This window comes from Ambystoma mexicanum, chromosome 10, assembly GCF_040938575.1.
Source record: "Ambystoma mexicanum isolate Mex_15411 chromosome 10, UKY_AmexF1_1, whole genome shotgun sequence".
NCBI lineage: Eukaryota > Metazoa > Chordata > Amphibia > Caudata > Ambystomatidae > Ambystoma > Ambystoma mexicanum.
The window spans coordinates 1,492,484,522-1,492,509,728 of NC_090932.1; the positions used below are offsets into that span (position 1 = coordinate 1,492,484,522).

Below are 25,207 nucleotides of genomic sequence, written 5' to 3' on the forward strand. Positions count from 1 at the left end.
CAGGCTGTGGGAGAGAGAAGATCTGGTGGTACGTGTGGGTTGGTGTTTACAAATTTTGTCCACCAGTTATTTCGGGGCCGAGTTTGTGAGGCATTTGTGCATGATGACCAGGGTGCGTAGTGTGATTTTATCGCAGATGGGCAGCCTGTTGGCGTTGTGTCTGAGTGGATATGCGGCACGATGTAGGGAGACGAAGTGCTGCTCTCAGTGAGTTATTTTGGAGTACCTGAAGTCCATTTGGATTGTGTTCAGAGGAACCAAGGAATGTGTTCCAGTAGTCCAGTTTAGATAAAGCAAGTGCTCTAGCTAGCGTTAGACAGCCGCTTGTAGATAAATAAGAGTTGCAGCTGTAGATCAGTTTATCCGTGTAAGCCGTGGCAGATGCCACACTACTGACATGTTTAAAAGCGAGAGTTGAATCAAGGTAGACCCCCCCAATGTTTTTATCTCTTTAGCGACGTTACTTTTATTACCGTCAATGACGAAAGAAGTGTTTCTAGTGTCGAGTTTATTCAGACGCGCCCGAGTACCCACACTCATTAACCCAGTCTTGTCATTGAGGCATAAACAGTTGGTGGCCATCCATGCTTGGATTTCACTGTAAATGTTGTTTAGCAGTTTGGCGTCATGGTCGTAACAACCAGTGAGGGGGTTGAGGACTGGAGGGTCATCTGCATAGTTAGATGACACCCAAGTTGTCCAGGCGGTCAAAGAGTAGCTTCGTAAATATATTGTATAGTGTGGGCAACACACAGGATCCCCGAGGGACACCACAGCGTATCGGTGTGGGATCGGCCGAGGGGGGGGCAGGGGGGACGGTTGAAGACTCTGGGGGTCCGATTTGATAAGAATGATTTAACCCACTCGCAAGCATTGGTGGAGAATGCTGCCGCACCGTTAAGATGCTTGGTGAAAATGTGGTGGTCGACGCGGTCGAAGGCCGCAGATAAGTCAAGGAGTAGGAGGACTGCTAGCTTACCTTTGTCCTTTGCCTCGTCCATTATGATCTTTAGATCTAGGCGGGCTGTCTCAGTTCCATGTTTGGGTCTGAAGCCTGATTACCTAAGTCCTAGGAGTTTATTTTCCTCTAGGTGCTTCTGGATTTGCAGATAGGCCACCCGATTCAGGCTTTTTAGAAGGAACGGGACCGTGGTGATGGGCCTGTAGTTTGTGGGGACATTTCGATCTATTTTTTTGTAAAGGCATTACCCAAGCTTCCTTGAGGTTGTTAGGTACCTGATTGGAGGGGAATGAGGAATTCATCAGGGAGGTGATGAAAGGGGTAGGTTTTTAGCTCCCTCTTTAATGATGCCATTTTGCTTCTCCTTCATAGTAGTTTAAATTCCTCAGAACCTGATAGTGTAAAGTACTGTAGTATATTTGTGTGATATTGATTGCCTCATTTTAGTGAATGTTTTCTGACTGTGTAATAAATTAATAAGTGTTTTACCAAGAAACACCGAGTGTAAGTGTCTATTTGAATACTTGTAACTGTAGACCTCTGTGTAAATATTTTACGTGCATTATTCAGAGTTTTAATTAAGATAACTGATTGATGTTGTTCAGAATTGGGGGATGTTCCACTCTCCGTCCCAGTTTTCGGTAGGCTTACAATGGAATCAAGGGGTGAATTCATTGACATAGGAGCATAGGATGGTAGAGTAAGAGAATGCCCAGGTGCAGCTTGTACTTTCCAGGCAATCCAGTCTAGTTTCTTTGCTAGAGACTGGAGAGATCGACTGTGCTGCTGGGCCTTTGTGTCCAGAACTTCATACGGTTTTAGTAATGAAAGGACACTTAAATTCATTGCATTGAGAGTTGTGTCCAGTGTTGCAGAAGACTGAGGTGGAAAGCCAAAGAAAGGTCTGGGTGTGGGGTTGGAAAACAAAGCCACTAGAGAGGATTCCGAATAGGATGGCAAAATGCTTTTTGGGGTCTTTGGTGGAAAATAGTCTGAGATGTCGAGAGGCGAGAAGGTTGGTCAGGGAGGGTATGAGAGATTGTCAGCGGGGGTGAAGCAGTGGTTTGAGAGTGTTGGGTCGAGTGATTTTGGGGAAGTGGGCAAATCGAGGCTCATCACAAGTGCCTTCTATGGGAAACATCAGTTTTTGTCAACGCAGAGGCTTTAACAAGAGAGAGTAGAAGGGCAGTAGAGTTGAAGAATCTACAGTATGGACGATTGCTCGAGCTGTGAGCCTTGTCGAAGTGGAAGGATGTTCAGATGGTGTCTGGAAAAAATCCGACCCCGGGGTAGTCAGCAGTGGTGTTGCGACTGCTCCCATTGTCGAGTCGAATAGGGTTGCAGAAGTCATTGGCGTGGCACTGTGAATATCAGCAGTACTTTGGATAGAGGTGTTGGCTTTGCAAGCTGGAGAGGGAGGACCTATAGTTGTAGTTCAAGGTGCAGCGCCCCGTTTTGTTTCAGCGTAGAAATGACGAATGTCCGGATTGAGTAAGTGAATTCGCTTGTGCAAGGACTGGCGACAAGCTGGATTTTTGGATGGTAATTGGGATACTTGTCTTAACAGAGGGTCACTTGCACGGCTAGCAAGGGCTGGCATGCCGGTTGTCAGCCGGAAGGACATAGTTAGCGCTGACAGGGTCTGACTAAGCAATGGAATAGAAAGAGGACTAGTGACCTTCACAAAATACCAAACAGATATGTAGTGCTTGGTAAAGTAAAATACGGAACAAGTAGCAATATGGTAAAAATGGAAAAGTGGAAATAAGGGATGCGCCTACAGCGGTACAGCAGACAGCACTCAGCAGGCACTCTGCACCTGCATTCTTAGCACCTTGTAAGGCAAAGTTTGTGTACAGTACCCTTTGGGACCTATAAACACAACTAGGACTACAGGTGTAAGCAAAACCAACCTTTACTATAAGTCTGTACTACACAGTTTTGGTAGCGGAGCTGAGCAGCCAGGCTTATCTCAAGAGGGAATGCGAGCTGTAATGATGTTACATAGAGGTCTACAATCACAAGTATTCAAAATAAACTTACACTCAAGGTTTCTTTGATAAATATTTATTAATTTTTTTCTGTCAGTTATAAAAAAATTCAGAAGGAGGCAAATGTGTGTGTGTGTATATATATATATATATATATATATATATATATATATATATATATATATATATATATATATATATATATATATATATATAGGATACATTACTCACCGTAATCGTATTTCTGATGCTTGTATCTGCTTAGATTCACATGCTGTGCATAGGCCGACATCTAGTGGAAGCTGCGGAGTATTACAGTTTGTTTTTCGAAAGTCGAAAATGGGCGTCGACACAGGGCGTGCCAGTAATACTATCCCTAGTGTGACGTCCACTGTACCCATGATCCCTCACGCCTCTAGGATCCCCAGATTGTGTTTTTCCTGACATGAGGTAGCATGAGGAGTAGCGTGAGTACAGATAGTCCAAGCAGATAGACAGAAAGGTAGGACTACAAGCAACCATGCGCCTTCTCTCGGAGGGGAGGAAGGGTGGGTCGCATGTGAATCTAAGCAGATACAAGCATCAGAAATACGATTACGGTGAGTAATGTATCCCTTCTGAGGCTTGTGGAATCTGCTTAGATCACATGCTGTGCATAGATTAGCGAGCAGTACCAGAAGAAGGAGGTGGGATGTGAGAAGGGTCATGAGCAAACAGGTGTCTTAGAACCGCTTGTCCCACTTGTGTATCTGTCTTGGAATGAGTGTCAATGCAGTAATGCTGAGTAAAAGTGTGAATAGAGCTCCAAGTAGCTGCTTTGCAAATGGTGTCGAGGGGAACATTTGCAATGAAAGCCAGAGTGGCCCCAATGCCTCTAGTAGAGTGGGCCCTTGGCGTAAAGGGCAGAGTCTTTCCAGAAAGAGAGTAACACAGCTGTATACAGTTGATAATCCACTTAGAGATAGCGCCCTTAGAGACGCGATCCCCCTCTCTGCCTGTAGCTACGGAGACAAACAGTTGATCTGTTTTCCTTAGCGGTCTGGTTTTATTTACATAGTATAGGACCGCCCTACGCACATCTAGGGTGTGTAGTTTCACCTCAGCCGAGCTTTGTGGGTTTTGGAAGAAAGCCGGAAGCTCGATGGACTGGTTTACATGGAACTTGGATATGAATTTTGGTGAGAACCTAGGGTGTGTGCGTAAAACCAGTTTGTCCTTGTGGATAGTAAAGAAAGGATCTTGCACTGACAGAGCCTGAATTTCACTGACCCTTCTTATGGAGGTAATGGCTACTAAGAAAGCCGTTTTATAAGTCAGGTGTTTGAGACTACTTTTATGCATGGGTTCGAAGGGGGGGCCCATGAGCTTAGCTAGCACCACGTTGAGGTCCCATCCTGGCGGTGGGTTCGAAATAGGAGGGTGAAGTCTCTTTACTCCTTCCATGAAGGCTTTAACCACTGGTACTTTCCACCACGAGACCCTGTTATGGGATGTGGTGTAAGCCGAGAGGGCTGCCAGGTGTACTTTCAGAGAGTTAAAAACCAACCCTGCATCCAGCAGGTGGAGCATGTATGTTACAACGTTGGAAGGAGTGCAATCAACCGGGTTGATTTGTTTATTCTGGCACCAGATAACGAATCTTTTCCACTTGTCAAAGTAACAGTGTCTTGTATTTGGTTTCCTGGACTCTTTTAGAATGTCCATACACCTCTGTGGTAATTTGAGATGTCCAAACTCTATGACTTCAGGAGCCATGCTGCTAGGTTCATAGAGTTGGGTTCCTGATGCACTGTTTGACCTTGTTGCTGGGACAGAAGGTTGTACCAGGCTGGGAGTCTGATGGGCTCGCACACCGCCATCCTGCGTAGGTGTGGAAACCATGGTTGTCTCGCCCACATGGGAGCAACTAGGATGAGCGTCATTGATTCCTTGTTCATCTTGTACACCGCCTTCCTGGAGAGGAGTTGGTGGAAAAGCGTACGCAAACATCCCTGACCAGTTCATCCACAGGGCATTCTCCTGGGAGTCCGTTTGGGGGAACCTGGATGCAAATCCTGGGCATTGTTTGTTTTCGCTTGTGGCGAATAGGTCTATAGTGGGGAAACCCCACTGAGAGAAGAGATCTTCTACTACGTCTCTGTGAAGGACCCATTCGTGTTCTTCTGGGAGGGAGTCTCTGCTTAGAGCATCCGCTAGGGAATTGAGCTCCCCTGGAACATGTTGCGATGACAGGAAGATGTTCCGTCTGAGTGCCCATATCCATATTTTCTGGGCAAGCTTGGACAGATTTGGCAAACGAGTCCCTCCTTGCTTGTTCAGATAGAACATGGCTGTCGTGCTGTCCGTCCTGATCTGCACCGACAAGTTCAGTAGATGGGTCTCGAACGCCTGCAGCGCTCGGAATACTGCCAGAAGCTCTAGCAGATTGATGTGGTTCTTGGCTACTGAGTGAGACCAGAGACCCTGAGCTGTGTGGTGGAGATGGTGAGCTCCCCACCCAGTCAGGCATGCATCTGTAGTCACCACTGCCTGTACTTCGGGATCGTAAAAGGGTTTCCCCTTTGCGAGATTCTCTCTTGTCCACCAGTGTAGGCTCTGTACGAGTGTTGGCGAAACGACCACTAGATCGTCCCACTGACCACTTGCCTGAGACCACTGTTTCGCCAACCATTCCTGCATGGGACGCATGCGCAGACGCGCGTGGGGGACCAGGTAAATGCATGACGCCATCATGCCCAGTAACCGCATAGCTTTGCGTACTGTTATCTGTTCACCTGACTGATAATGCGGAATTTGCAGAAGTATATTCCGAATTCTTTCTTCCGAAGGGAAGGTCAATTCTTTCCGAGTATCTAGGATAGCTCCTAGAAACTGTTTTGAGGTGCTTGGCACCAGACTTGACTTTTTCTCGTTGATAGAGAAGCCTAATTCGTGGAGGAGGTCGATAGTCCTCTGAATGTTTGATCTGCAGATTCCTGGGGTTTCCCCCGTTATGAGCCAGTCGTCCAGATAAGGGTACACTGGGATTGCCTCCCTGCGTAGGTGTGCAGCTGCCACCGCCAGTACCTTGGTGAATACCCTTGGTGCTGAAGCTATCCCGAAGGGCAGTACCTTGAATTGGTAGTGGCGACTGTCCACCTTGAAGCGCAAGTATTTTCTGTGCGCCGGGAGCATGGAAATATGAAAATAGGCATCTTTCATATCCAAGGTTGCCATGTAATCCCCCTTTTTTAGGAGTGGGATTACCTCTTGTAGCGTGGTCATACGGAATTTTTGGGGCTTGACATACTTGTTGGCAGGCCGTAAGTCCAATACTGGGCGCATTGTTAAATCTTTCTTTGGCACAAGGAAGTAAGTTGAATAGATACCCTTGTTTACCTGGTGTCCTGGGACGAGTTCTATCGCGTCCTTTAGGAGCAGATTGTAGATTTCCTCGAGGAGGATCTTTTGATGTTCTAAAGAGTGGACTTTTTGTCTTGGAGGGTGGTTTCGGGGACGTTGCAGTAGTTCTATACAGTACCCCTTGGATACCGTTGACAGCACCCATCTGTCGGATGTTATCCTTTCCCATGCCTGGGTGAAGCTGGATATTCGTCCCCCTACTGGGGTTGCATGGGAAGGGACCCTGAAATGAGCGTCACTGCTTTGGTGGAGGCGTGCCGCCTCCTTTACTGGGGCTGCCTCTGCCTCTACCACGTCCTCTTCTACTAGCCCTACCATACCCCTGGGTAGACTGTTGTGAGTTGGTGTTCCACTGTGTACCCTGGGTGTGGGAATAGCTATTTCCTCTATTGGAATTTTGGCCGCGGGGGCGACGAAAATTGCCGTTCCCTCTTTGGTTAGGTGGTTTTGTAGTTAACTGGCCAAGGGATTTGAGGGTGTCGAATTCCTCCTTAGCGTTTTTTAGTGCGTCCTCGACTGCCTTTCCAAACAGGAGATCACTTTCCACTGGTTTGTCTAAGAGTGCAGCTTGTGTTTCTGCTCTGAATCCCGACTGCCTCAACCAAGCATGTCTTTTGATGACAGTCCCCTCTGCTATAATTCTACCCGCATTGTCTGCGGCGTCTAAAGTTGCTTTTAAAATGCAGCCTGAGACGTTTCTTCCCTCTGCACAAATGCGAGATAGCTGGCTCTTAAGGGGTTCGGGAGCGGAATCTATTAGTGCTGCCACTTCTTCCCACTGATGGCAGTTGTAGCTGGCCAACAGTGTGGTGGAATTCGCGATTCTGGTTTGGTAGGCTGCCGTGGAAGCTACTTTTCTACCAAAACCAAAGAGTTTCTTACTTTCCTTGTCGGGGGGAGCCTCCGAGGAAGATAATGGGGTTCCAGCTCTCTTGCGGGTGTTAGTTACGACTAGAGAGTCTGGCTTAAGTTGGCCTCTAATATATAGAGGGTCCGACTGGGCTGCTTTAAACAGCTTCTCTACTCTCGGGTTTACAGGTCTTGTCAGGTTTGGGTTGACAAGGGATGGTGCTATTCTGCGTTGAATAGATTTCAGGATGGGAATGGTCTGGGCTACTGTCTTCCTTTCCCCTATTAGTTCCTCCGCGAAGTCCCTCTCTTCTTGGACACCTTGTGTGTCTATGTGGAAGTGGTTAGCTGCCCGAGAGAGCAGTTCATTCAGGAGGGGCTGATTATCTATTGGGGAATCAGACACTGGGGCTTCCCTTTCGACTGGTGAGTCCATTCTGAAAATATCTGGGCTATTTTCTGGCTCATCCTCGTCTTCGTCCTCCCCGTAATAATCTGACACTGCGAGATCTTCTGGTGTCTCAAAATCCTGGCCCTCTATAAGGGAAGAGTCTCCTTGACCTGTAGGGAAAAGGCAAGAATAGGGTTGGACCTCGAAGGGGTCTGAAGCCCTTAATGGCGTCTCGACCCGGGGCCTTTTATTTGAAGGGATAGGGTCCCTTGAACCTGAGGGAGAAGATTCCTGAGGGTTTAAAGCTAGTAGTTGGTCAGGGTGTCTTTCGAAGAAATTTGCTAAGGACGACATCCTTGACATTACTCTGTCAATGTCCTCGCATGACCAGAGTTTTGAGCTTGGGGTGACCTTGCTGGAACTCTCTATGGACTGTCCCTGAGAAGACTTGGACGGGGAAGTCAGTTCTATTGTTGTGGGGGATTGCAAGGGTTGTCTCCTTTGTTGCTTACCCCCTTCCCCGTGGGTGGAAGTGTGTTTACCCTTTCCCTTATCTTCCGACGCCTGGCGTCGAGGATCGGAGGTGGAATCTCTGTGTTTCGAACTAGGCTTCGAAACTGGGCCCTCCTTACTCCCAAGTGATGTACCCTTTCCCTGGGGTGCAGGCTGGGGATGGAAGCCGTGTTCGTCTCCGGACGAGTGATCTTCCGTGATGTTAATGGGCGAGGCACTATGTGCAAGTGTGGAGGCTTGCCTGACGTCGTGCGGCGACCTCGACCAGGACCGCCCAGAAGACGTCCTTTCGGACCGCTCCTTCTGTGCCTCTTTCCGAGGTTTCGACGACGTCGAATCTCGGGTGGCTTTTTTGTGTTTAGCGTATGTATGTGTAACGCTCTTGTCGCCGGGGGACTTCCCCATAGTCGCCGGGACGGACGACCTTCCGAGGCCGGGGACGTGCGTTAGGCTCTCTTTCGACGCCTTGGTGCCCTCGCCGTCCGAAAGTCCGGCGTCGCTGCCGTCGCTGAAGGTACCCTCCGCCTCCATAGCTGCTAGCTTGGCGTGGTGGGCCCAACGCTTGGTGGAGCGGTCCTTAAGAGTTTTGGTCTTAAACCTGCTACAGGCCCTGCAACCCGCCTCGGGGTGGTCTCTGGGCAGGCAAAGGTTGCACGTAGCGTGCTTATCTACCCAAGGGTATTTCTTATTACACTTGGGGCAAAACTGAAAGGGCGTACCCTCCATACGCGCCTGTGGGCAGCGGGCAAGTGTGTGTAGGTAAGAAGGTGTCTATAACCGAGTGTGGAAGTGTACCACCCCCCACTCTCCCTACTTGTAGGGCCGAGGCCAGCGGCCCAGGCCCGAGCCGAGGCGGAAGCCTCAAGGCCCAATCCGTCGGGTTTCGACGTTGATCTCCTCCCCGGTTCTGCGTCGAGATGTTGATCGACGTAAGGGTGACAAAACGGGGCAACTTAGAATTATTTTAAGTGCAAATATGGCAAAGCCAGGGAACTCCGATGAATTGCTTCCTACCAGAATGGCGGAAAAAAACAATCTGGGGATCCTAGACGCGTGAGGGATCATGGGTACAGTGGACGTCACACTAGGGATAGTATTACTGGCACGCCCTGTGTCGACGCCCATTTTCGACTTTCGAAAAACAAACTAATACTCCGCAGCTTCCACTAGATGTCGGCCTATGCACAGCATGTGATCTAAGCAGATTCCACAAGCCTCAGATATATATATATATATATATATATATATATATATATATATATATATATATATATATATATATATATATATATACATACACACACACACACACACATATCACACACAAATACACTTCAACACTATTTCAGAAAAACTTCTCAAGAGGAGTAAAAGGCAAAGATTATTAGAACATGAAAGGTTACAGTTATTCTTGGACAGTGCAAATATTTAGAGTTAACCAGAAGAGTCAATTCAATTCAATAGGCTAGGCCAAAGTCAATGGCCTAAAGTCTTGGGATAGGATAAAACAGTTCTGGTAGATAAACGGAAAAGTATCTGCAAAAGTTCTTAGGAATAGTTTGTAGCAAGAAGAATCATATGCTGGGTCACAAGCCGATAGGCCTGTGAGTTGGGAACGTTGTCAAGCACTTTCACCTCGAGAGGCAAGTACTCCGTCTGGTTTTACAGTACCTTAACAAATGAAGAAAAAGATGCAGCCGATGAGCTCGGTCCCTGGCAGTTCCTGCAGATTTCGCTGTTCCTGGGCCTCAGTCGTGGGGCAAGAGGGAGGACGTTGGTGGACTCCTGCACTGAGACTGGTCACAAAGCTGGCAACTGGCAAATCTTCAATTCCGGTAGCTTTAGTCAAGCACACAAGCTGGTGTCCCTCTCCCTGGTTATTCGGTTCCCTTCAGTACTGCGGAAAATACAACCAGCTCCGAGATTACACTAAGCCACCTGGATAGCAGAGTTCATTGGTCCCACCAACTCAAAGGGAGAAGTCGTCCTTGCAGGGCTCCTCTGTCCAGATGAACTTGGCGATTCGGACCTGCAGCAGGGCTTCACCGGGCAAACCAATGGTCCAGGAGTTGCAGCAGCCGTCCTCTTCAAGCTCGTCTTCAGTTCTTTCGTTCTAGCGGTCGACTCTGCCTTCCAAGCCAAGAGACTCGCCTTTTATTCAGTTCTCTCCCATTCATTCCAGCCTAGCTGTCACTCACCCAGTAGGGTGGCTGTCCTTGCCGGACAGTCACCCAGCCAATCACCAGAGGGTGCATTTGGGTCTCCTAGGAGACTAAGCAGAGGGGGGTTTCGGGCACCTCCCTCACTTCCTGCCCACCCCAGAGACCCGGGCGCCAGAGGCAGTCTTCAGGCTGGACCCCGCAAAGGCGATTGAACGAAGGAACCAAACTAGGGTTGGCGCGCAGAGCAAAACTCTAGAAGGACCTTTCCACAAAGAAATGGCGAAAAAGACGACCGGCACCCGTTTTTACAGAGGTGGCTCAGACACCATCTTTAAAAATATGGTTCCCGCGATTTAACGTTACCGGTGTACGCGGTCAGGAAAAATCATGGTAGTTAGTTGTAAAACCACTGCCACCAGCCATTCTGAGAGGAAAGGGTAACATTTGACTGTTATATGAGTATCTAGACACAGGAGATACTAAGTAACCCCTCCGGCACTCTATTGTAAGACAGGGTGTGCTGTGTCTAGGACTTTAGAAAGACTATTAAAGTCAACTTGACTTTACTTACTCTGGGAAACAGTAGTTTATCCCATAGAAGGTATTTAAACCTGAAAAGGTTTCCCTGTGCCACTGCACTGAGGGTGCTGTGTGACACAAATTAAAAGATGCCTATGAAGTTGTTTAGACTCCATAACCAGAGAAAACAAGAGTAAAACATTTCAAAACACATCAGAGAGAGTGGGAACAAGGGTCACACTTTCTCCAGGTAAAAAAATCAAGTCCTCAAAATCCAGCAAAGTTACTGGGGGTCTCAAAAGTGTAGGGAATTAGCACATTTTTGAGAATTCTCCCTAACACACCTACACGACAGTCGCTTACAGAAAGGCATGTGAAAATGGCTTAAGATACAGGCACCTCGTATCTTTCACACATCACCACTGGCTGTTTTTTGCACGCTTCCGTGACCAAGTGTCAACAGTATGGGTCAAGCACAGGGGCTAAACCCGATAGTATGCTATACATTCCAAGTTGCCCTCTGGGCTTTTGAGCTGGGAGGCAACCTTGACTTCAAGGAACCCACCTGTGGCCTTTCCAAGATTGAGCCTTCAACAAGATCCAAATTAGACACTGGTGTGTAGGATGGATGGGTGCCGAGATTGTATAGTCAAACCAGAATTAGGTTTGAGCATGTGCCACAATTGCGAAGCCCGATTACCACTCAACATGTTTTAATAGCATAAATCAAAGAAGCTAGATATATATTAAATATGAGAGACTGCTCCCTAATAATGAGATGTTTATATACCACATCTATGAGAGGGATTCTCTTGTACCATTTTTCAAACATTAAAGAATTTCTAACTAATTTCATATTAGTTTGAAAAGACAAGGCATTGCTGGAATGTGCACTCGTACTTATTTTGTCATTCATGTTTGCTTACATACCTGAAGTAGCCCCATACTCTGACTGGATTGTGCTCTCAAGTTCTTACCCTTAGGTTTGTAACACTTTGCATGGTCCTGCACTTTGTGGACTGCGCTATTGCACTTACTGTAACTAGCGCCTAGATGTCCCAGGGCTTTGCGCACTGCTATAAACGTAACACTAAATAAATACATACCTGAGGCTTAAGATTAAAGGAGGTTTGCTCTTGCTTCGATGTCTCATGCTGAAGATATTTATTAACTAAATCTGCAACAAAGTCCTCAATGTCTGTATGATATTGCCTGCAGAATAACAGAAACAAAGTTACAGGACATGTAAAATGAGCTACAAAATGAAATCGCCATTAAACAGGAGTAGTGGCACAACAAGAAGGGCAGACTGTATATTCGGCAGAATTTCAAAATCGCATCCAACGAATATATTTTGTAGGTTCCTTTCTAGGATCCAGCTACATCAACCTACTTGCCTTACAGAAGATTTCAAAAATAATCCTGTCTGCAAGTGGTACTGTGGCTAAAATGTCAAGGCAAACTCTTTGGTTTAATCATCTTCTCTTTACACACTTCCTATATATATTAAAGGAAAAGCCCAGACAATATATCTGTAAAACTATATTTAAGGTTGTGCAAAGTAGCTATTTCAACTACAAGTCATAAAACAAATCACAAACGGCCCACCAAACTGTTCAATATGGGGACAAAATTCAATTGGACCATTGGAAAGATTCGAGCCTCTTTAGAAAACACACCAGTCAGTACTTCAGCCCTTGGACTAGTGGGACCAACTAGCCCAGACACCTTAGAGGATGCATGCCCCAAGAGCCTTTGTAAGTGTCCCTGGATTGCCTGGTGGAAACAGCCAGCTCTGTTCCGCATTTAATCACAGAACTTGTGGTCGCCAGCTTGTGCCATAAGTCGCCTCCTATCGTCAATGGAATCTGTCCTGGGGCTGCTTATGCCCGCCATCCCCTGCAAACTAGGATAGTCGCTGGCACTCGCTTGCGTCCATCTCAAAGTGTCCTGAAGAGGTCTGCATTGTGAAAGTCTGCATTTCTTCATTGACGGGGCTTGCATCTTGCAGTTTCACCTAACCGGAAGAAACCTCGAACCTGCAACCCCTAGGCACCTCTCACCCAAACAAAGGATGAATGACAGCTCCCAGATGATTCAACATGATCCCTGGCAAAATCTGAGTCGGGTGGGGGCAAAGCCATTTGTCGCCCAACGCCCTCTTATCTTTAGTCCTCGGGCCCAGGTCAAGTATCCTGCGACTGGGTTAGCCTTGGGTCTGGCAGAGCGAGGAGAACTAACCAGTCTTCTGATACTTTTACTGAACATGAAATAGTAAGAAACTGTTCTGAATCACCACAAGTCCATTGAACCCTTTAGAGAACACCTTCCTGTGAGAAACCTGGTGTAGGAACCGCTGACATTTGGGCAGTTGGCATCATACATCATAGCATTGGACTTATAGTATATGGATTTGAACTCTACTAGTTTGCATCTTTTTGCCCCCATCTGCAATACTTGCATGTTTCAACTAGTTAGGTATTTAGTGATGCATTTCCAGAGAACCTACTGGTGAATGTATATATTTGTTATAGATGATTGTGAGATACTACCTGCAAGTTTCATTTGTCACTGTGTCTAAAGCCCTAAATAAATAACGATTTTTATAAAACTGGCTCCAAGCTGAATTAGTGTGTTATTAATGAAGTCTTGATTGGTCTTCACTGAACCTGGATGGGTTTTGGCTAAACTCTTCTTCACTATAGGTAGAGTAGCCTCCTGAACTCTGCCCATCAGGGTTGATTTAAGAAATCCATCTCAACAAACAGGGCAACCCCATTAAGGAAGGCCAGTCACTAAAGAAGACTCACTGCCATGCAGAATCGAAGATTTCAGAGTGGAACTGTAATGTAATTCAGCAAGAGTCACTGCAGTTTTGGTCCAGATATGTCATTTGATATTTGTATAGCGCCTAGGCCTAAAACCACTGGTGGATGAACGCCGGATTAGGCAGACTGGCAAAAGAAGCCCAGGCCACACCCTACTCCCCAAAGAGTACCCCTCAATGGTTTTTTTCAGCAATTAAATCACTGGGTACATATACATCAAGGGGTACTAGATATCTTTTAACCCAATAAACAAACTTCGACATACTTTAGGATTGGTGCAATTATATAAACACTCCAGTCATAGAATATTTGGGGAAGTGTAGGATAGTGGGTTAAAAAAAAAAAAGGGAAACTATAGAGTGCCACTCTGTTTTTTTCAGCGATGTAAACAGTGGGTACCTTAACTTGCATGAAAGTATCATTGATAAAGACTGCAGAGTGCTGTCCCAACTTCTTAGCCAGAGAGATTGTGGTTCAACGCTGGATGGGCAAGGTCAACATTACAAGACTCCAGACCGAACACCTCAAATAAAATTGGATGATCAGAGATACTCTCCAGAAGCATGGATGCAAATCAGCTACTTGAAGATGGCACGTGGGGACCCTAGCCTCGGTTACATAGCGGGACTACAAGACAAACCACTGAAATCCATAAGGCAGAATTACAGAGGAAGGGACTTTGCTTGTCGGTGCAGGTATATAGGAAATCATGTAGCAGCAACAGCCATGCCTGGCCTTTGGAAGCATCTGTGCTCCTGCTTCTAGGACAGGAGACACAGGGAGAACCAAGGTTTCCAGTAGAGCACACACCACCTGTTAGGACAGTTTTTTTCTGAAGTCCAACTACAGGCTTAGTAAAACCATACAGACAGAAAAAACGCCACTCTTAGCACAAGGATGTACCACCCGAGTATTTGGTAGCGTAGACAGAGCAGCAAGGCTCATCTTAGTATGGAGAAAGGGCTGTAGGAAAGTACAAAACACTTATAATAAACCAAAAGTTCAACAGAAAAGCAACCAGTAGTAGTATACAAAATATGAAAAAGTTTACTTCATGGCGATTCAGGTTCTTAGGAGGCGGCCCGGAACAGCTGGCTGCAAAAGATAGCTGTCACTTACTTTTGAAGGGATATGGCCTACGTCACACGTGCGCCCCTCCGCGCACCGGGCCCGCACCTTACCCCTACGTCATCAATGTTCCACACCCAGTTCCTGTGGTTCTGCCGACAGCGGAAGAAGACAATGCATTACTTACCGTACAAGCATTTGATGATTGTATCTGCTTAGATTCACAAGCTGTGCATAGGTCCGACATCCAGTGGTCACTGCAGAGTATTGCATTTTGTTTTTCGTAGTCGAAAAGGGACGTCGACAAGGCGTGTCTGAAATACTATCCCTATAGTGACGTGTGTTGTACCCACAATCCCTCACTGTAGGGGATAGCTGGGTGGGTTTTGTGAAGGAGGGAGAGCCTGGATTCAGAACCCAAATCACCATGAAGGTTATTTTTCATTTCGATTTCGTCCTGGCTCTCTCCTTCCCAACTGGTTGGGCCCAGACTAAAAAGCCTTAGAATAAGTAAGGGTGGAGGAGATGTACAGAATTCAGGCAAACCAGTTTCGGAGCATCTCTTGGCTGAATTTTGGATCATTTATAGAAGATATATCCATAGCATAGTGATTGCAAAAGGCAAGCGGGTAGCCCAGGTAGCCACTTTACAGATGTCTACAATGGGAACATGCCTGGTGAAGGCTACAGATGCTGCCTTGGCTCTAGTGGAATAAGCCCGAAGTCTCTGCAGAGCGCGAGCATAAGCCTTGGAGATGAGACAACCCATCTGGCAATGGAAGCCTTAGCGGTCTTATTGCAAGGAGAAGGACCCCCGTAACTAATGAAGAGCATGTCTGCTTTTCTAAACAGTTTGGTCCTTTCTAGATAACATGTTGGAGTTCTTACAACATCTAGGCTAAGTAATGTCTCTACAGCCGCAGAAGCGGGAAGTTATTTCCCCAATTTAAATGAAAATCAGAAACCACCTTAGGTAGAAAGGAGGGGACCAAACAGAGGACTACTTTATCCTTATGGAACACTATATAAGGTTCCTTTGAGAAGAAAGCTTGGAGCTCTCCAATCCTTCTAGCCGAAGTAATGGCTACTAAGAATGCCGTTTTCCAAGTTAGAAATTCTAATTCACAAGAGGCCATCGGCTCAAATGGTTTTTGCATTAGGGCCGACAAGACCACGTTGAGATCCCACCGAGGTGAAGGTTCACAAGGCCCTCGAAGTGCCTTCGAATGGCTTTGCTGGAAAGAGAGACTTATGTTCTCTATTCAGGTATGCACCAACAGCTAAGTATTGTTTGCACATGTCTACTTTGACACCAGTGGAAACAATACATGAAAGTCATAACATTACAAAGATAAGTCTGTAGAAGGTTAAGGTCTTGGTCCAAGGCCCAGTGACAGAACCGTAACCATTTGCTATGATATAGCTTATTAGAAGCTTTCCTAGAAACTGACATGATAGTTATATTTTGCTTTAACAAACTTAAGTGGGAAAAGGCTAATGTTTCAGGAACCAGGCCTTCACGTTCAGCAATTGAGGGGAGGGATGAAGGACCTGCCCTTTCTGTTGAGCCAAAAGATCCCTCAATGATGGGAGATCTAATTTGGAAGTCCATGCTAATTCCAGGATGTCTGGAAACCAAATCTGGCAAGGCCAGAACGGGGCTATTAGAATCACTGTCAGATTCTGTGACATTCTGAATTTGAGCAATATGTTGTCTATCAATGCTAGAGGTGGAAACCCATGAAGTGTTCAGTTCGACCAATACAGATGTAGACCATCTCCCAGGGACTGAAGACCCTGGCCATGCCTTGATGCAAACTGAGGACAGTGAGTTGCGCTGGTTGGCATAGAGGTTTACTGACGGATGGCCCCACTTCTGAAATATCTTTGCTACTGACAGTTTCAGCTCCCACTTGTGCGGAGCAGACTAACCTGCTTAGTTTGTCTGCTAGGACATGCTTTCCCTCCAGATGGGCTGCCAACAAGAAAATGTGATTGTAAATGGCCCAATACCAAATCTTCTCTGCTAGGAGAAACGGGAAGGGAACGAGTACGCCCCTACTTGCTGATATAAAACATTGCAGTGGTATTGTCAATTAGAATCTTGACCACCTATACTTAAAGTGAGGGAAGAAATAATTTTAGAGAGAAATATGACTTAGTTCCAGGACATTTATGTGGTCCTTTTCCTGAAAGGACCAAAGACTGTGTGCCGTTAGACTTAGACAATGGGCTTCCTACCGTACTCCAACAAGTCCATTGTTATAACTATTTGGTGAAGGTGGCTGAAAAGCAGACCCGATTAACAGGTTCTCTGGGGAGTTCCACCAGAGTAGTCAGTTCTGAACTCGTTTTGGAATTTGAATTCCCTGTGAATGCAACAGCTCGTTCCAGTTGCAAGCAAGATGCCACTGGACTGTTCCCATATGGAGCCTTGCAAAGGAAACTAGGTTAATGCACGAGGCCATTAGCCACAGAGCCTTTGAAACCACTAAGTTGTCAGAATCTGGTGGGCATTGAACTTTACAATGGTTTGTTGAATAGCTTCCACCCTTACCAGGGGTGGAAAGGCTCTGTAGACTAGTATCTATAACTGCACCTAGGAATTGGATCCATTGCAAGGGAATGAGCTTGGATTTTGCCACATTTATGGAAAACCCCAGGTTGAAGAGTGTGGCATGTGAATTGCATTTTTTGAAGCAATTCTTCTCGCTACTGGGCCTTGAGAAGCCAGTCTAGGTAATGCTATAGATATACTGCCCTTAACCAAAGGTAGGCTGCCACTGACCCCGAGAACTTTTGTGAAAATGCTGGGAGCAGAATTGAGCCCGAAGGGAAGACATGTGAACTGGTAATGAGACCTTCCTATGGTGAACCTCAGGAAGTGACAGTGATCTGTGTAGATGGGGAAGTGAAAATAAGCATCCTGTAGATCTAGAGATGCCATCCAATCTATTGGATGAATAGATGCTAGAATCTGAGGAATGGTTACCTTGTGGAAGGTTTCGATTGACAGAAATTGGTTGAGGTTTGAAAGGTCCAGAATTGGAGAGATTTTTTTTGTGATCAGAAAGGATCAGGAAAGAAAATCCCTGAACCAATTCCTCTTGAAGAACCAACTCTATCGCTCCTAAGGAAAGGAGTTTTTGGATCTCTTCCAGGAGTTCCAGAGGAAGGGATGGTGGAATAGCCGGAAGGGCAAGACGGTAACCATGCTGAATAATATTCAGGACCCATTCCTCTTGAGTAATGGTTTTCCAAAGGGGAAGGAAGTTGGACAACCTTCCTGCAACCAGGGAGGTATGCGCCTTGACAGTAGGAGCGGAAGGTATGTACTTCTTTTGTTCGTGTGCAGAATTTGAGGAAGGAGAAGGCCGCGACTAAGATTTGTGTCTATATTTTCTCTTTTTAGAATAGTGATAAGACTTTGCGGAAGTGGCAGAAGCACTATTTCCTGGAGGACGTGGTTTAAATGATTTAAAGTTTTGGTGATGGTGTTGTTTCACCGAAATTGAGCTAAAGGTGTAATAGCTGCGACACTGGCCTTACATTTTTTGAAGGACCTCATCCGTGGATGGATCGAACAGTGTCTTGCCATCAAATGGAAGGTCGAGCACCTTCTCCTGGATATCTTGCTGCAGGGAAGAGGCTGACAAATATACGCGTCTACGCATGCAGACTGCTCTTGTTGCGTCACCAGGGTCTTTAACCACTTAAAGCTGCTGTATAGCCGCTTCTCTACCCTCTGAAATCCAAAAGAAAGACTTGTCTGCAGCCTCCTAAGGGAGCAGGTCGGTAAAGCGTTCAAGATTCTCCGAATTAAGGGTATTAAATCCTGCCAAAACTTAGTGTTTACATGCCTGAGATGTAAAGTAGAGTTGATATAAGACTTCTTACCTTGCGCTTCCCATGCTTTTGCATTCTTACCCAGAACTGGATATTGAGAAGGGCCTTTACCCTAAGTGCCTAGGGCAGCTGAAACTATTGCTAATTGTGCAGGAAGATTGCCCACAAGTATGAAGAGATCCTCCTTAGGCACCTTATATTTGTTATGTAGAGCTTTGGAGATGTGTGGATTGGAATCAGACTTATCCCAACGAGCTAGAGCTTGCTCTAGAAGACACAATTTTATGGGAAGTTGGATCTTTGACTGCTGAGATGGCAGTTTCCCACAAACACCTGCTGTTTCAGGCTTATCCTTAGGGAGAATTTCTAGTGCCTGCATGGCTTTCGTCACAATGTCATGAAACACCTTCGATGGTGACTGAGTGGTTTTGTCATCCGAATCCGAGCCAGAGTGTTCAGAAATGTTTCGTTTCTTGGATAGAGGAGCAGAGTCCTCGTTGTCCACCGATACCGTGATTGGCTCAGGAATAGGATCGACGAGCACCAAACCAAGGTAAAATAAGTGACATTTGCTCGTTAATGCGTTGAGCCAGAACTTATAGGAAGGGCTCAGAAAACATGGTTTCCAGCACGGTATTGGTGATGTCATTTGCCATTTGAGAAGAGCTAGGTTGGGGCTCTTCTAGTCTGAATGGGGAAGTAGAAGAGTCAGCCCTGTTATGCGGCTGGTTTGGATTGTAGATGTTAAAAACCAAGGGTCTAGGCATCTGGATATTGGTTAAAACCAGCTATGGTCCAGATTGTGTTGGTGCCCAAGTTGGTTGATCCCGGATTGTCCTGAGGAGAAAATTGAGGCAAAATTTGAGGCGAATTAACTCACAGGAGTGCTGAATAAGTGTTCTGCTAAAAGTCTTCAAAGACAAATTAGCAGAATTATCTTTGCCTCTCCGGTACAGAGTCAGAGACAGATGCCACAGGAGATTTCTTCTGCTTGTGCTTTTTTGGTGAAGTCGGTACCAGACTGGATCTCGAGTGAGAGTGTTTATGCCTCATGAGAGGACTTCTGCAATTTCTGCTGTACCGAGGAGCTGGAGGGCGCAACAGGTTGTAGAGGATAAGAATTTGTCTTTCGGTACCGAAGTACCAGAGGTTTTACATGCAGACGCCGACTTGGCTTTATCCGGTACAGGGGAATCGGAATGGACCGAGTCAACCCTGGAAGCAAGCACTCTTCATGAACCCTTGCCTGTTCGGTTTCCCGAAGCATTACAGGGTTTCCCTGGTACTGTCGATATTTCATCTGGTGTAAATAACTCTTCCAGTACCCAGTGGATCTTCTCAGACCCTTTCACACTTGGAGGTACTAACACTTTACCACCAGGAGGTACTAGTGCTTTCCCACCCAGAGGTACACAGGTGAACACGCCCAGGGTTTCCCCCTGAACGGTCCCCTGAAGGCCCCAGAACTGAGGAGGCAGTCTTCCCTTGGGCACCGAAGGCCAGTGCCAAAACTCATACCTCACCTGAAGGTAAGGTCCCCCTTTTACCGGTGTCAGCCTCCCTCCTGTTCTGAACAAAGTCTTCTGTCGTATTTGGTACCAGTCCCAGATTTGACACGGAGAGAAGACAAGTCCGCAGAGACCTCAGGTCAATCCCAAAGCAAGAGAGACAGGTACGCACCGGATGATGCATACCCAAACAGCGGAAGCAGGCATGATGGGGATCGGCAACAGAGAAATGCTTCCAGCAATGGATGCACGGCTTGAATCCTGTCGCATATGGCGTACGTAGAGGGAGGCACCACAAATTCAAAAAATAAAAGTGAAGAACCAATCGCCAAGCAAAAAGGGATGGATAGCAAAAAGTAACGCCCCGAAAACGAGGGAGTCGAGGGCAGCAAAATTCAGACCTGCCCTGTAGGCAGAAAAACAGGAACCGGGTGTGGAACGTTGGTAACCTAGGGGGAAGGTGTGGGCACGGCACGCGGAGGGGCGCACGCGTGACGTAGGTCCTACCCCTTCAAAAGTTCGTTAAGTGGCTATCTTTTGCAGCCAGCTTTTCCGGCCCACCTCCGGATTCAGTCGTTCCCAAGCAGTTGGGAAGGAGGGAGAGCAGGACGAAGGAATCAAGGTTTATTATAAATATAATAAGGGCCAGTTTAGTCTTGGGGGTAAGTACTTTGTCATAGAGTCCTAAACACATTATAAAAACACAACACAATGTTTTAAAGTACACAGACCAAAGCATACACCCTGTTCAGAAAAAAAGAAGTATTTCTGGGGAAGTCAGACTTTATCAAACACGTTTAGTATAGGACACCTATTCATGGGGAGTAAAACCTAGTAGTTACTTTGAGATTACTTTACAGTAAGTTATGTTATTTTGCATTTATATAGCGCCTTATATACCATTGGTATGGTCTGAAGGTGCTGGTAGGTTGAACGCTCTTAGGAACCGAAGTTCAGGTCAGTAGAGTGTCTCAAAGGTGCGTGTGAGCACCGGGTATGTGTGCAGCTGGTGCAGTATTCATGTAATAGCTGCTTTTTAGCGGTAGGTGTGGTGGTTGAGAGATCAGGAGTATGTGTTCGTTCTGGCAGGATTTATCCAGACCGAATGTGGCTGCGTTAGGATAGTAGATCAAGGATAGTAGACCCCTGTCAGTCATGCAGTGACATTCAGTTAAGAAATCACCTATTGAACCTACCCTATTACCATGATACCTTTCTGAATAGTGATGTGGGAATTATGAATAATTGTAGCCACTTTTGTGATGATGGAAATGAATTGGAGGGATAGGGCCTCCATGGGTGGAAGTTCGATATATGGTAAGTCCAGGACAGACTGTTTGGAGCCTTCCCAATGACTATGTTGTGGGTACGCAGAAAGATATTAATGTCCCCAGCACCCTAACTATTGAAGTCACCGGAGGGTGTAGGTTGTGTCTGTGGGCCATCCCAAAGAGGTCTTTTCTGATTTAGAAACCAAGAGAGTACAGTATTAAAGTGTATTTGTGCGTTAGTATTATATTGCACCCTTCTGAAGAAGGCTTATTCTAACTGACTGATGAATTAATAATTGTTTATTCAAGAAACCTTGAGTGTAAGTTTATTTGAATACTTGTCACTGTGAATCTCTAACTCCCCTACAGCTCACATTGACCCCCCCTTGAGAGAAGCCTGGCTGCTCAACACGCTACCAAAACTGTGTAGTACAAGCTTAAACCAAAAGGTGGGGTTTCCTATACCCGCAGTCAGAGTTGTGTGTAGTGTACCCAAAGGGTACTGCATACAAACTTTGCCTAACAAACAGTTCTCCAATTAACTGGCTGTCCACACATTTGGAGATTGCTAGCATTGCAAGAAGGGGAAAGCCCTTATGCGGTTTTTGCTCTTAAAGTGTATTCTTGGAACAAGCTTCAGGAGTAGAAATAGCCAGTTAGCTGCACCAACGAAAGCTGCGACCCCTGCCTGCGTCCACAATTAACCTGTGACTTAATAACCTGTCACCAAGTTGTGTACAAATGTATAAAAGGCTGTTTGAGAATAACTTCAGATGAAGAACGAAGGCTAGCAGCAGTCTGCTACTCTGCTTTTAGCACATTAAAATAAAAGCGGTGCCTTTAAAAAATAATCCGGCGCTGGCGTTTCATTTATGGCGGGTGTCAATTAAAGTATTGCCCACAAATTGACACCCCAGATGGGACCTCATTACAGTTAAGATCCAGTTGGACTAATGTGCCCCAGTCTGAGAGCAGGCAGAGGTTGGGAGTAGGTTGTGGGGCGCACGGCAATTATTTGGACAAGAGTTTTCCAGCAGCCACACCTTTACTCACCAGCTGGTCTCTAACACGATTGATCTATGCAACAGAGGATCCCTTCGTCGGTGTGTGAAAAGGAGATTTACACTCCTGGTGAAACGCCAGCACAGAAGAATGCAGAAGAAAGGGGTGAGACCGTTTCATGCACAGAGCGTGACCATTTAATGATGTAAGGTCCGTTATTAAAATTAAATGATTTTCTATGGGAACATACTGTTAATGAACCATACACTTGATGTACACAAGTTATAACCATGAATGATGAATCATGAACTAAACATGTAGTTTGCAATGATTGTGGGTGCATTGCATTAGGTGGGACATTATCAAAGCAACTTTGTGATCACAAAGAAAATGGGAACGAAATGAGATTGCAATGTTCCAAGAGTCGCCTGGAATTAGTAAAACATGTGTCTGCTCCGCTGGAAGGTACGCCAGGATGGGAATTGATGATCAAGAAAGGGTCAGGGGCAGTGTCCGACATCTAGTGGTAATCGCGGACTATTGCATTTTTTTCAAAGATCTAAAGGGGCGTCAACATGGGCGTAACTAACACTATCCCTAACGTGACGTGTAGTGTACCCAAAATCCCTCATTTGTCGAGGTCCCACCAGATTGTTTCTGCCAACCAAGTTGGTCGCTTATGTGGAGCTCATAAGAGTATATATTGCCACGGCCTACGGTTTAGTCAATTTCTAATACCATCTCGACTGTTGTATCGTGGGATTCCAGCTGGCAACGCCCACATCTACAACTGCTCAGTGACTGCGACCTTGGCCCTCAGACCTGGTCTTTACAGTAGGAAGAGAGGGGCCCCGTTTTCTTCTCTCTGAGAATGCATTTATTTCACCCCTCTTTCTCTCTTCTCGGTCTAGCTGCCGCTAACCTCTGCTATGGAAAGGACAAGTTCTGCCCGTCTTGTAACAATTTCCCTGGAAAGACATCCATCGCCAATGCAACAAGTATTTTCCTTGAGACAGATCTGTTAGATTGTTTAATGGTTAAACGTCCTCACCTCCCTATCTGGTACCTAATAAAGTTTTCTCCTCGCCCCCTTGTACTCACAGGGTTACAGCCGAAGACACAAACTGCAGAAAAGATAGTTGACATGAATAAAAAAAATGGTGTGGAACAAGTTAAAGAGTACGTGCCTGAGCAACTAGATGAACAAGTTACTTTCTTACCTGGTAACGTTCTTTCGATGGGATGGTCCGACAAAGTATTCCACATCTAGGACAGTAATCACCACAGCTGTGTTGCTTTGGAAAGTTTTCTGCGTCTGCAGCCTGCGTCGATACGCTGTCCTCGAGGGCCTCCGTCGAGCTGACGTCACCGATGTTATAAGTAGGACGCACAACGCCCGTAGCCTCAGTTGTTTTTTTCCCAGAACGTGTGGCACCCATCTTCTGCCAGAATGACTACAGAAAGCCTTGAGTAAACGAAAGCTGCAATCGCATAAGAAATTCTGTAGAGGGGCAGGTAGGGAGGGAGCGATGTGGAATACGCCGTCAGACCATCCCATCAAAAGAACATTACCAGGTAAGAAAGTAACTTGTTCTTCGAAGGGATTGGGTCCTCCGACGTATTCCACATCTATGACAGACTCCCAAAGCAGTACCCACGTCTGAAGGTGGGAAAGAGAATTTAGAATTTTAGAATGCTAAATTAAATTGCAGAATAGAGGACCGCCTTGCCAAAGGCCAAATCTTGCAAATGGATAGAATCCAGGGAGTAGTGTTTGACAAAAGTATGGACAGAGGCCCATGTTGCTGCTTCGCAAATGTTACGAATGCGAACACCCCTCTGCAGAGCGGTAGAGGCAGCCACACCTTTAGTGGAATGGGCCCGTTGTTAGGCAGAAACATGTGCAGTTCCCTCTGGGACCACTGCAAACGATTTAAGACTACAGGTGGTTGGCAGTAAACCCAATTGGTAGCAGTCTGTACCACACAGATTCACTTGGTAGCTGTGGCTGAGCAGTCAGACTTCCCTCAAGAAGAGTTAAGCAGTATGCAGAGTATTCACAATAGGTCAAAAGAACACAGTAGAACAAGCAAACACTGACCAGAGCTTGAGGTAAAAGAGATACAATTATTTATTTAAAACCACATCTAGTAAAACACACAGGCACTAATATTAAGCAGTTCAAAAACACGGTCACTAAAAGATATATACTCCCTTAAAAGAATATTAGACAAGTCTAAAGTAAAAGCCCCACTTATTTTCAGACAGCAGTGAGCGCTTAACGCAGATGGCACTCTAATAATTCGGTTTAAAAGGGAGAGAAAAGCAGAGTAAAATTTGAAAAAGATCAACACTTTCACAAGAACACAACAAGAGACGAAGGCAAATAAAAACCGTGAAGTTAGAGTTCAGAAGGCCAGATCCACTTTAAGAGGATCAGAACAAAATGTGTCCAAGGTCACACGGTTGAAAAGTGCACAAAAGTCTCGAAAAGGTTCAGAAAGAGTTGGACCAAGAGAAAGGGACCAGTTAGATGGTCAAGGCAGCCAGCCCAGTCCAGAAGGTTAAGGGATTATTATTACCTGGTAGCAATCTTTAGAAAGGGAGGCCTGGCGGACACGGTACCTTAAAGTGGTGAGAATACTCCAGCGGGGGCAGTTGTTCCTGGCAGCGGATGCAAGTCGGTGCTTCGTCCGGGGGAAAAGAGGATCTCGACGGGGAGGAAGACAGGAGTCCGTTGCCCTGCCAGGGAAGAAACCAGTTGTCCTGTTGTTCACGGTCCAGTGGTAAGTGGCTATCAGGTTGCCGGGGTGCTTGGCACGGGCAATTCGACCACAAGACGTCCTGGGATGCGAGAAAAAAAAGGTAAACTGGTTGTGCCCACCAGTCAGGGGAA

The 25,207-nt window shown here is 46.2% G+C and overlaps 1 protein-coding gene across 3 annotated transcripts in view; it reads right to left on the minus strand.

Annotated features, from left to right (window-relative positions):
- The window catches only part of ZCCHC8 (zinc finger CCHC-type containing 8), a 723,649-nt gene that overhangs the window by 589,239 nt on the left and 109,203 nt on the right, over positions 1–25,207 (minus strand). For all 3 annotated transcript variants that reach the window (XM_069619621.1, XM_069619619.1, XM_069619620.1), the window contains exon 4: positions 11,895–12,000. In XM_069619621.1, coding sequence (XP_069475722.1) covers positions 11,895–12,000 — 106 coding nt within the window. The remainder of the gene's footprint in view (positions 1–11,894; positions 12,001–25,207) is intronic.